Below are 15,192 nucleotides of genomic sequence, written 5' to 3'. Positions count from 1 at the left end.
AAGCGCCAATGATTCCAGGACTTTGAATAAAACATGACTGAGCTAAATGGAGAGAATCTGTCAGGGATACAATTACACTATTTGTTTAGTCAACTGTACGCCCGTGAGATTCTGCATTGTAGCATGACGAGTGGGTTGACCAACAGTAACAAACGTTTAACTTACACTGCTCCATCTTAGCATTTTAAGCATCAACCTAATTCCAGCCTTGTATGCTACAGTGAGTTTCTGAATGTTGCTTTCTCTGCAGCTCCTCCACAAATGGCCAGTGTACACTGGGAGACAATAGGCTTATTTAAAGTGCCCAGTTTTCACCGGAACAACGGACGTGCAAAATTTACGTCTCAGCATATTAACTTGTGCATACATGATTTTGCATTTCATTTGAAAAGCCATATTATCAGATGTATAGCGTCCCAAGTATTTACCCGCAGCCACAGTAGGAACAGTACCACACAGAGTAAAGTCAGGAAATACTAAATTGTGGTCCTCCATACATCTATAAATAAATATCATACTCTAAGCATAATGAGAACAGACCCCCAGTAACGTCTTCTGATGACCTGCCACACTAAATCCTGATTGAATACATTGACGTTTATGGCTATAATGTGACAACGATTCAAAGGAAGACTTATGCAAACTGATATATGTGCGAAGGGAAAAGAATACAATCTCCTCCTACTGTTTCTCTTCTGTTTTTCTCACATCCAGGCAAATGAAGTGACCAGCAGGGCAGGATGTCATCATTCCAGGTGGTGGACTCATCGCCTGGCTGCAGCGTCAGCATCATGGAAACATCCAACTTCGCTCATGTCATCTTCCAGAACGTGGGGAAGAGTTTCCTGCCGCAGGCCCCCTTGGAGTGCCGTTACACGCTGACCCCTTACATTACTCCCCACCCCAAGGACTGGGTGGGCATCTTCAAGGTATTCGGTTAATGCAGTTTACTTTTGCTCTCAATGTTCGATATTTTTATTTGCTTTTTGAAATCGCAGCCATTTACGCAGGTTTCTGGTGGTACAAACAAGTGTTAGGGTCGCATTAATTGCCCGTAGTTTTGCACTTAGCACATTAACACGTGCATCCGCCCCGACAGTAATGATTCGTCACTACAAGCCTGAAAGCCTACCGCAAGCTTTGGTGTGGTTGTTCTGCCGGCAGAACAAGGACGAGTATACACGGTGGGCTGCTTGCACACATTTGGCCCTCTTTACGAAGCACTCTGATTCTTATTAAGACCCCTTCCCTTTCCATCATTTCACATGTGCCCCCCGATCCGCCTTCCGTTGACTTTCCATCAGCCCATTTCCCTTCTCTGCTTGGACTCTTTTATCAGGGCCATCAAATCTCACACGTAATTAACAGGAAATGGGAGCTGGGAAACTTAATGTCTCGTAAAGACAAAAGACAAACGTTTTATCGTAGTTTTAAAGCACTGACTTCAAATCCACCAGTTCAATTAAGAAGGAATAAAGATGCTGAGTTTATTTGGAAAAACAAAACAAAAAAACAAAAAAAAAACTTGTGGATTGGAAAATGTAATTATGGTAATCCATGCTAAAGAAACCCGTTTGATGGTCAGAGCTCCATGTCAGGGAACAAGCAGACCGTAGATTTTTAATCCTCTTTGACGTATGTGCCTGTCTTTTTTGCGTTCATTAGGACCTTATTTTATAGTTGCAAAGTCTTGCCGCCGTCTTTATACCCATTAAACCGAAACAACATTTACTGTACTTTATTGGGAATAAGTGTGCTAGAATAGCAAAAAGTGGTGCATATATGTTATGTAGAAGGAAAAGGAAAATATAGTCCTTAGCTCCTCATGTAAACTCTTTGTAAAACCACACGTTTCTGCAGACTTCACACATAACTACTAATAGTTTTGCACATTCTTTGCAAAACAGCTTAAGCTCATCTGTATAGAGCAGCTTATAAATCATGACACAGGTTCTTTCATTTATTCATGTCTGGACTTCTACTGAGTCAATTCCAGTTAGTTTTTTGTTTTGTTTTGTTTTGTTTTTTTGTCATTCATTGTACAAATTAAATCCGATCGCAATCAAATTTTTGTTTTCAAATGGTTTAAGACCCTAAAGCAACCCGCATAAGTAGAAGAAGGCAGAAGTCACACAGAAGCGCACTCTTTACGAAAGTAAAAATGGCCGCCGCCGTCGATGGATCAACTTTAAAGTTGTTCAGCAATGGGAGCCGACGGTATTGTCACATGATCATAACAAGACGAAGGACACCAGGAAAAAAATCAAAAACAAAGCACAACTCTAATAGCAACGGCCTTTTGTGGAGCATCCTGTGGAGAAGTGCGGTTTGGATGTGCAGCCAGATGACGTAAAATGCGATGTGACACAAACGCTTTACAAACTGCCGCATACGCATCCGAGTTAGTACCACACAGGAATGGCACAAATCAGACTTTTTGGGGGTGGAAAGATCGGAGTTGCCTGGTTCTGACTGCCACGAAAACGTCTGATCACATGTGCCTATCGTGTGAATGCATCCTCATGTTGTGTTTTGCTTTCAAATTCTTCAAACTGATCCGTGGGACTCTGCCAACTGACCTGACTCAGCCTGTTAGCTTAGTTAAATATCCATACCTCAGTAAGTTTGTAGTTGTTCCCTGCTTTTTTCACTTTTGAGTAAAACTCTTTTGAGATGCTCAGTGTTTGGGAGATTGTTTTATAACCCAGTGTATGTCTGTGTTTGCTCTTTGTGACTCTGTGTGTTCACTAATGTTCTCAACACACCTCTGAGGCCTTTGCAGAACAGCTGGATTTGTACTAAGATTGCCACTTTAATTATTACACGTGTCGTCTGACCGCAGTCGGTTCCACGGGATTGTGTGGAAACAAATACACAAATACACACCACGCCTTTTTAGATTTGTATGTAAAAAGAATGTAAAAACCATCTTTCATTTTGCTTTCGCTTTACAGGTAAGCGCTACTTTGTGTTGGTCTCACAAAAAGTTCAAGTAGTACAAAAGAGAAGGCACTGTAAATAAAGCGCCATTCCCCTCCGCCCCCAAAAAAAAAAAAAATCTTATGATCTTTCACAAATGATGCACATTTTAAGCGATGCCAGCAAGTTTCAGTTTGAGTTACGACGCTGGGGAATTTTTAAAAACAAAACTGATTACAGTTGACTTTCACACTCCAAAGCTGTTAATACTAGTCTTTAGCATGAAGGTTTATGTCTTCCCAGAGGCAAAAACTTTTCTCAGGTCTGACTCAGGGAGAGAATATTTTCTTCCTCTTTCCCATCCCATCTTTTTGCGCTACCTGTGAGAGAGCCAGACTGAGCAGCAGAGCTGAGATCTGCTGTCAGCATGACTCAGAGCAGGCAGGAACGGTGGGTTTAAGTTGAGTACAGACGCCTCCTAGTGGCTAAAAGTGGTCATGCAAGCACACTGATACAGGGATTCTGATGCAACAAACACGTTCCTGGACGGTGTTGCCCTCCAGCAGTATTCACATGCTGTGTGTACACGGTAAACATGGTCAGTGTACATCTTAAACACGCGTCTATAACACAGCGTTTGTTTTCCGAGTGTGTTTTTCTTTTTTTAGGCATGGGGGGATACATTTTAGAACTCCCGCTCACATTTCCAAGTTTTTAACTCTCCCACTCTTACACCACTCCGACAAACAAAAAGGAAACCCCGGAAGGTTTTCAGTTGCGGCATGTTTCGCCGGGTCGGCAGGGAGAAACCCGTTGCACGAGCGTATAATTAACGTGTCATCGGGCTGTCCCCTCTCACTTGGCCTTGAGTGATTGATAGCTGCCTTACCTGTGATTATTTTATAACATCACTCTTCTCCTGGAATGCTACTCCACGTCTAAGCAAACGTCAGTCAACCTCACCTCTGCAATTAGCAAAATTATTGATGCCTTTTTTTTTCTTCTCTTCTTGTCTTGTGCAAACACACACATGACCGCACAAGCAAAGGCTGGAGCGAGGCCACTGAAGTGCCGAGCTCATGGCTGAGACACCAGTGGAGGTGGAAAAGAATGTTCTTGGCGCAGGGCTTCACGCTGACTGCTACTGGCGCTTTGCAGCCGAGATGTGATGTGTGTTGGTGGGGTGGGGTGATGCAGCGATTATGTTTAAGGAAACAATGCGTTTAAAACTGACACTTTTGACAAATGCTTCCTGTAGTTCAGTTGATTTACAGTTTGAAAGTCTAAATACTTTTATGGGATTGGTGTAAGTAACTCAACATTTCAATAAAACTGTTTTCCATTGTATTAATTATTAAAGTAATTGTTTATTAGCCAGCTGGGATATTAACAGCAGGATATTTAGATTGTTCTTCTTTTTTTTTTAATTGAACCGTGCAACGACTTTGTCCACCCTATTTCATTTAAGTGAACTAGACAATGTGACTGAATTATAATTCTTATTCCATATATTAATTTTAATATATATTTATATTCAACTATTTTATTTTTTAACATTTTTTATAGGACCACGTGATTGAGTTGTGCCACACATTTAACTTGAACGTTTGGTGGTACATGACTGACTTAAGAAAACGAGAAATTATTTCCAGGGGGGGTAAAAAAAACCAGCTCCTCCTTTTTCCTATTTTTCTTTTATTCATCACTGACTGAACTTATAAAGTCAAACTGACCAATCGAAACAACGTTTGGAGGCACAGTTACTCCATCCACCTGTCCGTCCGTCTTTCAGTCCAGGTGTCTGTCCATCCGTCCATCCTCTCCTACGACTTTGACAATTTACAACCATGAGCGTCTTGTATATTATTAGGATTTTATGTGATTGACCAAAAAAATCCGGTGCATGTCTCTGTTGTGGTTCTGAAAATGTTCGAAAGTTAAAAATAAACAAGCGATCTTCAAAAGTGTTGGCATGCACATACATGTATTCAGCATTATTGAATCAATGCTTTGCTCAACCATCTTTGGCAACAATTACTCATACAATTTATTCTGCATGTGCAACACAAAATAATTGTATGTTAGCAGATAGGGTCCCTCCCTACCTGCAAGCGTTAACTCAGTCTCGATCAGATAGCATCACTGGATGTTATCTTTTATTTCTTGCCACAAATTCTTAATTAGATTTAGGCCTGGACTTTGACTGGGCCATTGTAACGCATAGGTATGCTATGGTTTAAATAGGAGTGCTTTCTGTCTGATCAGCCCGCCTTAATAAGCCTGACCTGCTGACACTGATTTATTTGTTTGAAAAGTCGCTAAGTCAGCAACAGAGGGGCGACTGTTGTTAACTGTGCACATGCAGATTTTCACGGCAGAGCAAAAGTGGCCAGTGGTTGATTTTCAGGCCTTTGCGGAAACAGATGGATTGGTTTCTCATGTAAATATCGGCAGATCGGCAATCTACTGAAGTTAAGGAAATCGGGGCCGATCGATTGGTGCACTCCTCCTTAGCGTTTTCCCTGGATTTCTTTATGTTTATTTGAAATAAAGGGACCTGAATACATGAAGCCACGCTTTTAAAGTTGTCATTTGTAGAAGAAAAGAACTTGTAGAGCTGAGTCACCCAGACAGAAAGTAAAAAGTAATACAAGTATCAAAAAAAAAAAAAAATCAATATTTGGACTGTATGAATCTTCAAATTTAAAATCTTTTTTTATGCACGCTGCTTCCCCAGGTGGGTTGGAGCACAGCCAGAGATTATTACACCTTCCTTTGGTCTCCCATGCCGGAGAACTACGAGCCGGGAAGTACTGTGCACAGGACTGTTGTGTTTCAAGGTACATACTCAAGAGATCCACACACACATTATTACGGAAACCACTATACAGAGCCTGGGTATTCCAAAGTAACTCCTCCATTTTACGGTGCATATAAAAACCAGCACTTTTATTTAATAAGGGAGAACGACCGCAAACGACGGCCTGGGACCCGCGCACCTCTCCTACCACACACACACACACACACACTCACGCTGAGGGTCTGCGGACTGGTTTTTTTTACTGGACCTGGAATGGTCAGATATTACCCAGTGAAAATATGAGTTCACACTGCGGTGCGTTGGGAGTCAGTAAAAGCGGCCGGCTACTGGCTCGACGCCGCTCCGTTTCTGAGAGGAGAGCGTAAAGCGCCGGTTGAATCTCAGAGTAAATACAGGCTGTTTGATGTGTCAGCATGCGAAGGACTTGTTGTAAATATAGACAGAAACACTTGTTTGTATTAATGTCAAAGCTGGTTGGAAATAAAACACAATTTTAATACTGCAACTCCGATTTCTTGCTCCCTCGCAGGTTACTATGTCCCCAAGTCGGACGGGGAGTTTTACCAGTTCTGTTACGTCACTCACGCGGGGGACATCAGAGGTGCCAGCACGCCCTTCCAGTTCAGGTCCGCCACGCCCACCGAGGAGCTGCTGACTGTCACAGAGGAGGACAGCAACTCAGACATACTGGTCGTTACCACCAAGACCGGCCTGCTAGAGGTAGACCACACACGACCGTTGCTTATATTTGGTCTTTCTGCTCTTGACCTCCAAGCAGTCAACTCTGACATCATCAGCTGCCTTTTTTTTAGGCGGCGGCAGACACATGGCATTATATCTTTGTCCTATTTCAGCTCCTCGGCCCTCTGGGCTGAATCAGTCCAACTCTCCTGCTGCATTCGTACAATCGGGTTCTCTTCGTCTGGCAGAATGGCACCACTGTGTTTCAAATGGCCTATTTTCTGGCTTTTTTCCCCATATATATTTGTTAAAAAATAAAATATGATTGGAGCAGCTGCTTCTTTTTGTTTTGTTTCCATATTTAACATATGAGCAATATGTAGCTATCTGTACAAAATTAAATTAAAGGGATGGTTTACTTTCTTGTTTTATTTTATTTTATTTTTTTACATTTTTTGCTAGTTTTAAAACTTGCCAAACATAATAAACTGGACGATTCCACATCCATAATCTTTGCTTTAAAGAACAAACACTTATTCTTATTTTTGGCATATAAGGATACGTGTGACTGTATGTATGTGTACTGCCTCAGTACTACATAGTTGTCATGGGTACTAGAAGTCAAACTTGGAACGTGTGTGTGTTTCTATTGCTATAGATTCCACAATAAAAAATAAGTCGATTAATCTTCTGTCTGAAGCGCTCCACGCCAAATGAGTGCAAGGATGTTTGTAATGCTGATTTGCAGGATGCTGAAGACCCTCCAGCTTGTGTTTACCCAGCAAGTGGTGGAATCTGGCAGGCCCTATAATGATGTAATAGCGTTTTATGTCAAGCAATTTGCGTATTTATTCTTTCTTGCTGGGTGTATTTTGAATTGCCACACTGGGAGACGTTATTCAGCGCTTTCATTCAGTATGAAAAATGAATTGAAGCAAACACTTTTATTGTTTTATGTTAATACCAGGAAAGATGCTCTTCAGTTTTGAGCTAAATATGTCAAGGTTTGTTTTTCAGTTTAAAATGAGTAAATGTCAAGTTTTGGCGTTTGCTTCTTTCTGCTGTTGCACCGTACCTTTACAACCCATAAAGGTCGCTGCTGAATGCTTTGGAGAGTTTCTTTGCCATGACACTCACAGAACCTATTAAAGAAAACAAGAAAAGATACATTAAAACTCCGGATCTCCAGATACTGGCGCCACATTATGGTTGTTTTGTCTCCTTGTGTCTGACAGCGTGTGGAGGAGGCACAGCAGGAGCGCAGGGAGCTGCTGAAGGCCATGCGCCTCCTGCAGGAGGAGAAACAACAGCTGCAGGAGGAGCAGAAGCAACTGGTCAAGGAGAGGGAGCAGGAGAGGGAGACGTGTTGCCTTCTGCGGACACACAACCAGGTCAGACAGACGAGGCAGAGTGGTCTGACATGTTGCCGAGCGAGCGAAAGCACACCGTTTGTGCGCATCTGCGCGCGCAACCACTCGTTTAAATTATAAGCCGTTTGGATGATGTCGAGACCGAAAGTGGGACAGTTTCAGTGTGTGTGTGTGTGCGCCGTGGATCTCAGAAGTGCACACACCCCTGTTAAAAGTCCAGCTTTTTATGTATTAAAAAATGTAGATCATAGTAAATCATTTCAGGTATCCAGTTTAATATGACATTTATCATGTAGAATAAATAACAGGCGTTTGCCTGGGGGCAAAAGAAGGGGGTTAAAAAAAAAATAAAAAAAAAACCCTAACAGCCTGGTCATGCAAGTTCCCACGCACTTAAACTAGAACTTTGTGGAAGTACCCTTCCATCCAGTTTCAGTATTGAGTTTTCTCGATTTGACAGTATTTGCTGACTGTGTCTCGCTGACGTTCTTCAAACCTCACCGGATTTGCCAAGGCGTCTCGTGGCCACAGCCCCCCTCTCTGGTGACCGCGGGGATTTTCTGGTCAAATTTAGTTAATTTTTGATTATCCCACCACATTGTCTAGCTGTGGGCATGGTAAGTCTGGTTTCATCAGACCATAACATTGTCCTACACAGGAAAATTCTAGTCACAAATTAGGCCTGGGTGTTTTCTTTGGAAGAAAATGATTCAGTTCTGCAACTCCTTTGCTTTAAATGCGATAGAGGTGATGTTCTCACAACAAGAGGTTGACAGAACTTCCTAGAGCTAACTAGGGATTTCCCCCCCCCCTCCTTATTTTTGGAAAACATCCAGTTTTTGTTTTGTCGCCCTGATGCAATATTTTCTTCAGTTAATGATGATTGTCTTCAAGGCACCATTAAAGTGGTGAAGTTCTGCCTTTGCTTTCTTTTTTGTCCCAGATTGACACTTTGGTGCAATGTGACCCTTTTTTACTGAATGCTCAAACTGAACAATTGCAAATAGTTAATTATTGGTACAAAGTGTTAGTGTAAGCATTTGTATGGTTATTGCAGCTTCTTCAATAGGGTTGCACCGATTGCAATTTTCTGGCCGATCAGCCCTACGTTTTAATTCAACAGATTTGTTCTTTTTTTTAAAAAAATAAAATATTTTCAGTTGAATTGTGCAGAAGTGTTTTGCCAAACCAAATTTGGAAAATGGTTTAAAAAAAAAAAAAAAAAAATTGGAGCCACCAAACCTTGGCTTTTTCACAGGGATTTGTAGACGGACAGCCAGACGCCACTAGCACTTCCCGCTAGGAGCCGCGTCCTCGTCAGCGATCATTGACCTGAAAACTTCAAAGTCCCGCACATTTATGAATAATTTGCGTCCACGTTTGACAGACACACTTCAAACTGCTGCTATGTGAGCGTGTGTGCGTGCGCGTGTGCACGAGCGCGCGCGTGTGTGTGTGTTTGCGTGCCTTCCTCTCCGCCCCCCTCGTCTCCCACTCCTTCCTTTAACGACCTGACTCAGTGGTCCAGAACGGAATTGGGACACAGTTTTTTCCCGGGCATCTGGCGTCAGCGACGATGCCATCTCGACCGCAGAGTGAACAAACATGACGTCAAACGCACACGCGCACCAAGGCGTCGCACTCGCATTCAGGTCGCACGCCACCGGGGCCCCTCGGGTTTGCCTTCACACACGCACAAAACACACACACACACACACACACACACACACACACACACACACACACACAAACACGCTCATTATGCCACCCGCTTGCAAAAACCCTTTTAGTCTGTGTGTGCAGAATGACAGGAGGGTAGTCCACAAAACCGCCTTTATGAAAAAACAGCCCTGCCCAGCCTCAGGGACAAACACAGCTCAGTCACGCGATTCGGCGGCCACCGCTCTCCTACTATTTTTCCTCGCCTCTTTCTTTCTCTTCCAGGGCTACTTTTGTAGGGGATAGATCACCAAAAGACTGACTCACATTTCGAAATGGGAAATCTGTAACCTGGACGTTTGTCAATCCTTTTCCCTCTTCCCACGATGAGTCACATGTAGAGGTTTTTATTATTTGCTGCATTGCTCAGTTGATGAGAACTGGCTTGGCACCGGCTCCAGTTTTTAGGAGAGCAGAGGGGTTGGCAGAAAGAGGTGAAACACTGAAATCTGCCAAGAGCTCTGAAAGTTTGAATCTGGTCTCATATCGCCCCCTGGTGGACCTCCCTGGGCTGAGGTCCACTGAGTTGAGATCAGGCTGCTTTGAGTTAGCCTGCTGCTCTTATTTTATGAAGGACAAAATTGCCATAAATTTAAATGGTAATACACACGCGCGCACACACGCGCACACACACGCGCACACACACACACACACATTATTAATACCGTGCCGCTTCTCATTCAACAGCCTTGTCCATCTGTGGATATACGACTTGTTGGAGGGCGCGTCAGCTCGTGGCTCTCCCGATGAAAATATCCCTTTGAGTTTAACATGAAAACATAAGTACATATTTTGTGGCTGCTAATTTTACGACTACACTTTTTATAAGGTCTTTATGCACTGCTAAAGTGCTTCCCAAATGCCAGCCGTAAAAAAAATCATACAGCGATCCATGTAGAGCCAAGCCCAGAGGGAGACGGGGCCTTAGTGTGCACCGATGAGTGCATTTGGACTCTTATCTATGTGGGATTGATTGTTGCCGTCTGGGTTTGACAGTCTAAATGTCCTTTTAATGTGCAGCTGTAGCTGCGTGCGTGCATGTGTGTGTATTGGGGAAGAGAAAGTGGGTGCGTTTTTTTTTTTTTTTTTTTGCTCCTGAAAGAAAGGCGTGTGGAGAAGCTATGCTGTCCTGTCACTTCTAATATTAGCCGTCGATGATTTAAAGTCATTCGGTAGCGATGTGCAGCAAGTTTAAACAGGATGTTCTTCAGCCGGCACACACCATGTGGAAAAAACAGACTTCATGTTTTCTTTTGTTACCTAGAGCTTTTTTTTATTTATTTATTTATTTATTGCATCTGTGTGTTCCTTACAGTGTCTTATATTTATATTCCTTTTAGAGTTTCAGATGTTTTCATTGGGACTTTATGTGACAGACTAACACAAAGTAGTGCATCGTTTTTTTTAGAAGAAGGGGGACCACATACACACCACATTTTCCAGATTTTATTTGTGAAAAAATGTTGAAAACTTGTATCATTTTCCTTCTATTTTTGAATGATGTACAACTAAGGCAAAAATATGTATGCCAATATTATTTTAGATATTTAAAACGGAAAAACTACATAATTATCAATATTGACCTCTCCACTTGGGAAGGTTCCTTCACAGTATAAATATATATATATAAATATTAGATATTTTAAAAAGTCAAATTTCCTTGTAACAGTATCTATAGATACTGTTACAAAGTAACGCTTCAATGTTTCTGTCAAAGTAAATGACTTTTAATTTAATTTTTTTTCAAATCACATTCGTTCTTAAAATAAATAAAATAAAAAAATAAATGAGATTTGATTTGGGTTTGTTAAGTTTCAGTGATTGCTTTTGGTTTTTCAGTTTCTGACGGAGACCCCGCAGATAAATTTGCACTCATTCAACCAAAAAGACACAGCTCTTTAGACCTCTATAACTTCTATAATTAGAATTTTTATCAGAACATTTGCTTGTTAAATTCACTCTGATTTAGTTGGCAAACAAAACACAGCCAAATCACCGAAGGTAAATTGTGCTTTACAAAGTCTGTATTTTGTTTTGAATTGTTCAGTCCAGACTTGGCAGGACACAACGTTATGGATTTTTGAAATAGGGCCCTTCTAAGGGCAAGAAAAATTGTGAAATAGCCCTTTAACACACAGCCAAATTTAAAAGCCAACTTAATCAATGTGTAAACCTCTGAAAAAATCTAGAGTGTTGATTAAGGAAAATTAGGTTTTGGCCTCATCCTGGGTATCATGTTGAAAACCAGTAAGAACAAAATAATTTATTAATTAGTTAGTATTTAATTAGCATGGAAGATGTCACCACGTCAAGTTGAAGCCGCTGTATCAGCTGCTCTGATTGGCCGCTTCTTGCCCCCCCAGGAGCTGCTGCGCTCGTCGCAGGGACTCTCCGACGAAAGGGAAGAAGTACGGAGGAGGCTGACGGAGGCCAAAGACAGAGTCCGGCAGCTGGAGGAGGACCTGCTGGGAGTCACCCAGAGGGGCCTTCAGAAGGAGACCGAGCTGGACTGGTGAGGCGGGAATCCTTATATGTAACCATCTAGCTTCGAGACGAAGGCACCGTACCGATATGAATGGTGAAAAAACCAGTTCTGTCAAAAATGATTCCAGTACAGTCCGTGGAGGAACTACAACAGCTCGACTACGTTGTGTTGCAAACGTGGCTTACGTGTGCTAAGCCTGGATGATAAATTGAAAATTATCGATTCGTGTCGAAAATGCAGACTGTTTTTAAATATCTTTTTTTTTCTTTTTTTTAAGAGGTTGCGGTACGTGTATCGCTTGTAAGTCACGTGACTGCACCCCATCCAATCAATAGCAAGAAGCGAAAAAGAGACGTTAAGATTGAGAAAATGTGGAAAATTTAAAATGTCGAAGCATACAGTTGATCGAGATAAGACTGTATGGGAGCTGCCTGAAAATGCGACGTGAGTTTTTATTTTGAAAAGTAAGCACGAGGGGACCACGGCTTAACCCTTTCGGAGTATGAGCGCGAGCTGCATGACGATCAGGAGTGCGGAAAATGATGTGGTCGCCTGGATGGTTGAGAGGGTTGTCCGAAACCACACATAAAAAAACAAAATTAACAAAACCTAGTAAACCGCGCACACAGCTAAAAAAAAAAAAAAAACTTGTGGAGACTCCCGTCTCTGTAGACCTCTTGTGTCATGTGCGCCATGACACAAGAGGTCTCGAGGTTGCAGCGCATTTCCCCTAAAAATAAAGTTGTGTCATCAATCGTTTGGTAAAATATTGGGTTCAATTAGGACTTTGGAAGTGAAGTTATTTTATACTTCTAACTAAACTTGTTCAGTTGTGCTTATTTGTTCAATAACTCTTAACTAAAAGTACATGTTTTCTTCATTTATTTGCAGACTCTGTAGTTTTAAAACCATTAAATGGCAATAAAAATAATTGCAAAAAACCACAATTACCCCAATTACTGTGAAGTATTTATGCTGGCCTATCACATTCTTTACTTCTGGAGGGGGAGTAGACGGTTTGGGGGGTGTTGGTGTTATTGTCCATTTGACGTTATCCAGGTGAACTGCTCAATATAATATGATATTAATTCTAGACCGTATCGTCCAGCCTTAGTATGTTCTGTACAACGATATTAAGACTACAGAGACTTTTTTTATCTAATGCAGTCTGCGAGACCGTCTGAAGAAGCTGACAGCAGAGCGAGACACCCTAGAGAGCCAGCTGAAGAACGAGAAGGATGAGAGAGATCTTTATAAGGTGGAAAAAAAAAAACACGAAACATCTCACATCATAAAGCTATGGAGGCGTTTGTTTCCGTCTCCGGTCTGAACTTTTTCCTCTTCTGCTTCTGGACCCGCGCTAGGCTCACCTGCGCAGCACCGAGCTGGAGAACACCAAGCTGAGCGCCGAGCTGCAGATGCTGAAGGCGGTGGAGCTGAACAGGGAGGTGACCATCGCTCAGTTCCAAGAGGAGCTGGAGAGGCTGAGGGCCTGCGTTGCCCAGCGAGACAGTCTGGAGAGGGAGCTGCTGGAGCACAGACATGACAAGGTCTCGCACCGCAGGACTGTGAAATGTGACACAAGCTGCCATTTCGGCTTAGGGCCATCAGCATTAACGCATGCGATTAATCTGAAAATTTTAACATGTTGATATCGCAAAACGCAGATTAATCAAACTATTATTTTGACCTTAAAGCCCCTGCCCCGCGGAGGGTTACTTGACACACGGGGCAACAAACGACAGCGAAAGATGAACGTTTTATGCGATAGCAGACAGCAACAGAGGCTACACATTTGTCAGTTTTCTTGCGTTGCATACAGCCTATAAACCTTCCTGAGTACAAAACCTAGAAAACTGACTATCATTAGATTTTGTTAACGTTCATACAGTTACTGTTTTTCATAAGGGCTACATGGGCAGTTGCCCAGGGTGCCATCACAAAGGGTGGGAAACCCAAGAACTAGAGAATAAAATATATCTCATCTCTCAATGGTTCCCCGAACAAGTTTGTTACTACTTGTGTGTGTGTGCGTGTGTAGTGGAGTAAGTTTCCATTAGTTGCTGTTGAGTACTTCTGCAACAACAACATAAAAAAAGATAATTGCTTGCATTTCAATTCGTTGGAATGCAGCAGGAGGAAGGGCTTGCCCACAACCCCATACTTGCAAGAACCACAACTGCGTACATATTTATATTTCAAGCTCACAAAGTTAGGCATAGCGATTAATGGTGATTAGAGTATAATTAATCTAATTAACATTAATATCTCTATTACGCGTTTAGGCAGAGCTCAGCCGCCTACGCGAGCAGCTCCGTCAGGCCGAGGAGCAGCTGCAGGCGTCCCGACAGCAGGCCGCCCTGCTCTCCTCCGAGCTGCGGGACTCGGCCGGCGCCCGCGACCACACCATGACCGAGCTGTACCGTGCCCGCATCGAGGCCGACAAGCTCCGGGCCAGTCTGGCCGACGCTCAGGCCGAGTGCCAGCGCATGGAGAGCCAGCTGGACCGTATGAGGAGCACCGCTCGCAAGGAGGTGGTCGGTGACCCCCCCCGGCTCTCGGGATTGCTTCCTTCACGCTCAATCCGGATTTAATGCGTGAAGCGCACGTCACTGATCTCGTCTATTTTTTATTTTTTTTGCATCCCAGGGCGTCGGAACGAATGGCGACGGCGCGGCACTGGTGTCAGAGGCGGAGGCGGAGCTTCAGAGGGAGGTGGAGGAGCTGAAGCTGCGCCTCCACATGGCTGCCGAGCACTACAAGGAGAAGTACCGGGAGTGTCAGCGCCTCCGCAGGCAGGTGGCCAAGCTCAGTACTGCGGAGTCACAAGGTGTTATTATGGTGTGTTTAAAATCCATTTAAAAACACACACACACACACACACACATTCAGAGAGAACAGCCAACCTGCTTCCCTTTAAATCTTAAATCAAAAATTCAAATTGTTTCATTGCAGGAGTCAAAGAAAAACGTGTCCACAGAGACGACTCAGGAGCCGCTGGTTTCCAGTCCGGAGTCTCCGACTGAGGGTGCGACTGCTACACACACCAAAACACATGCGCACACACACACACACACACACACACACACACACGCACACACACACATATACACACACACACATATACACACACACGCACACACACACACACATACACACACATATACACACACACACACACACACACACACGCACAC

The 15,192-nt window shown here is 43.0% G+C and overlaps 1 protein-coding gene across 5 annotated transcripts in view; it reads left to right on the top strand.

The window, feature by feature from the left end:
* Positions 1-15,192, top strand: part of tax1bp1a (Tax1 (human T-cell leukemia virus type I) binding protein 1a) — a 35,418-nt gene that overhangs the window by 1,810 nt on the left and 18,416 nt on the right. For 4 of the 5 annotated variants that reach the window (XR_001424541.1, XM_015028982.1, XM_015028983.1 and 1 more), the window contains 10 exons: positions 715-929; positions 5,657-5,759; positions 6,270-6,460; positions 7,657-7,812; positions 11,874-12,022; positions 13,163-13,253; positions 13,360-13,545; positions 14,281-14,532; positions 14,645-14,836; positions 14,951-15,023. Coding sequence is in view for 4 of the 5 variants with exons in the window: in XM_015028982.1 (XP_014884468.1) it covers positions 741-929; positions 5,657-5,759; positions 6,270-6,460; positions 7,657-7,812; positions 11,874-12,022; positions 13,163-13,253; positions 13,360-13,545; positions 14,281-14,532; positions 14,645-14,836; positions 14,951-15,023 (1,582 nt within the window). In the remaining variant the exon portion in view is untranslated. The remainder of the gene's footprint in view (positions 1-714; positions 930-5,656; positions 5,760-6,269; positions 6,461-7,656; positions 7,813-11,873; positions 12,023-13,162; positions 13,254-13,359; positions 13,546-14,280; positions 14,533-14,644; positions 14,837-14,950; positions 15,024-15,192) is intronic. The other variant, XM_015028984.1, reaches the window with a different exon arrangement.

The sequence above is a fragment of the Poecilia latipinna genome, unplaced genomic scaffold, assembly GCF_001443285.1.
Source record: "Poecilia latipinna isolate Pla-1442-1.1 unplaced genomic scaffold, P_latipinna-1.0 Scaffold141, whole genome shotgun sequence".
Classification (NCBI taxonomy): Eukaryota; Metazoa; Chordata; class Actinopteri; order Cyprinodontiformes; family Poeciliidae; genus Poecilia; species Poecilia latipinna.
Note: the sequence above shows the minus strand (reverse complement) of the source record. Positions and strands in the feature narration are given on the sequence as shown.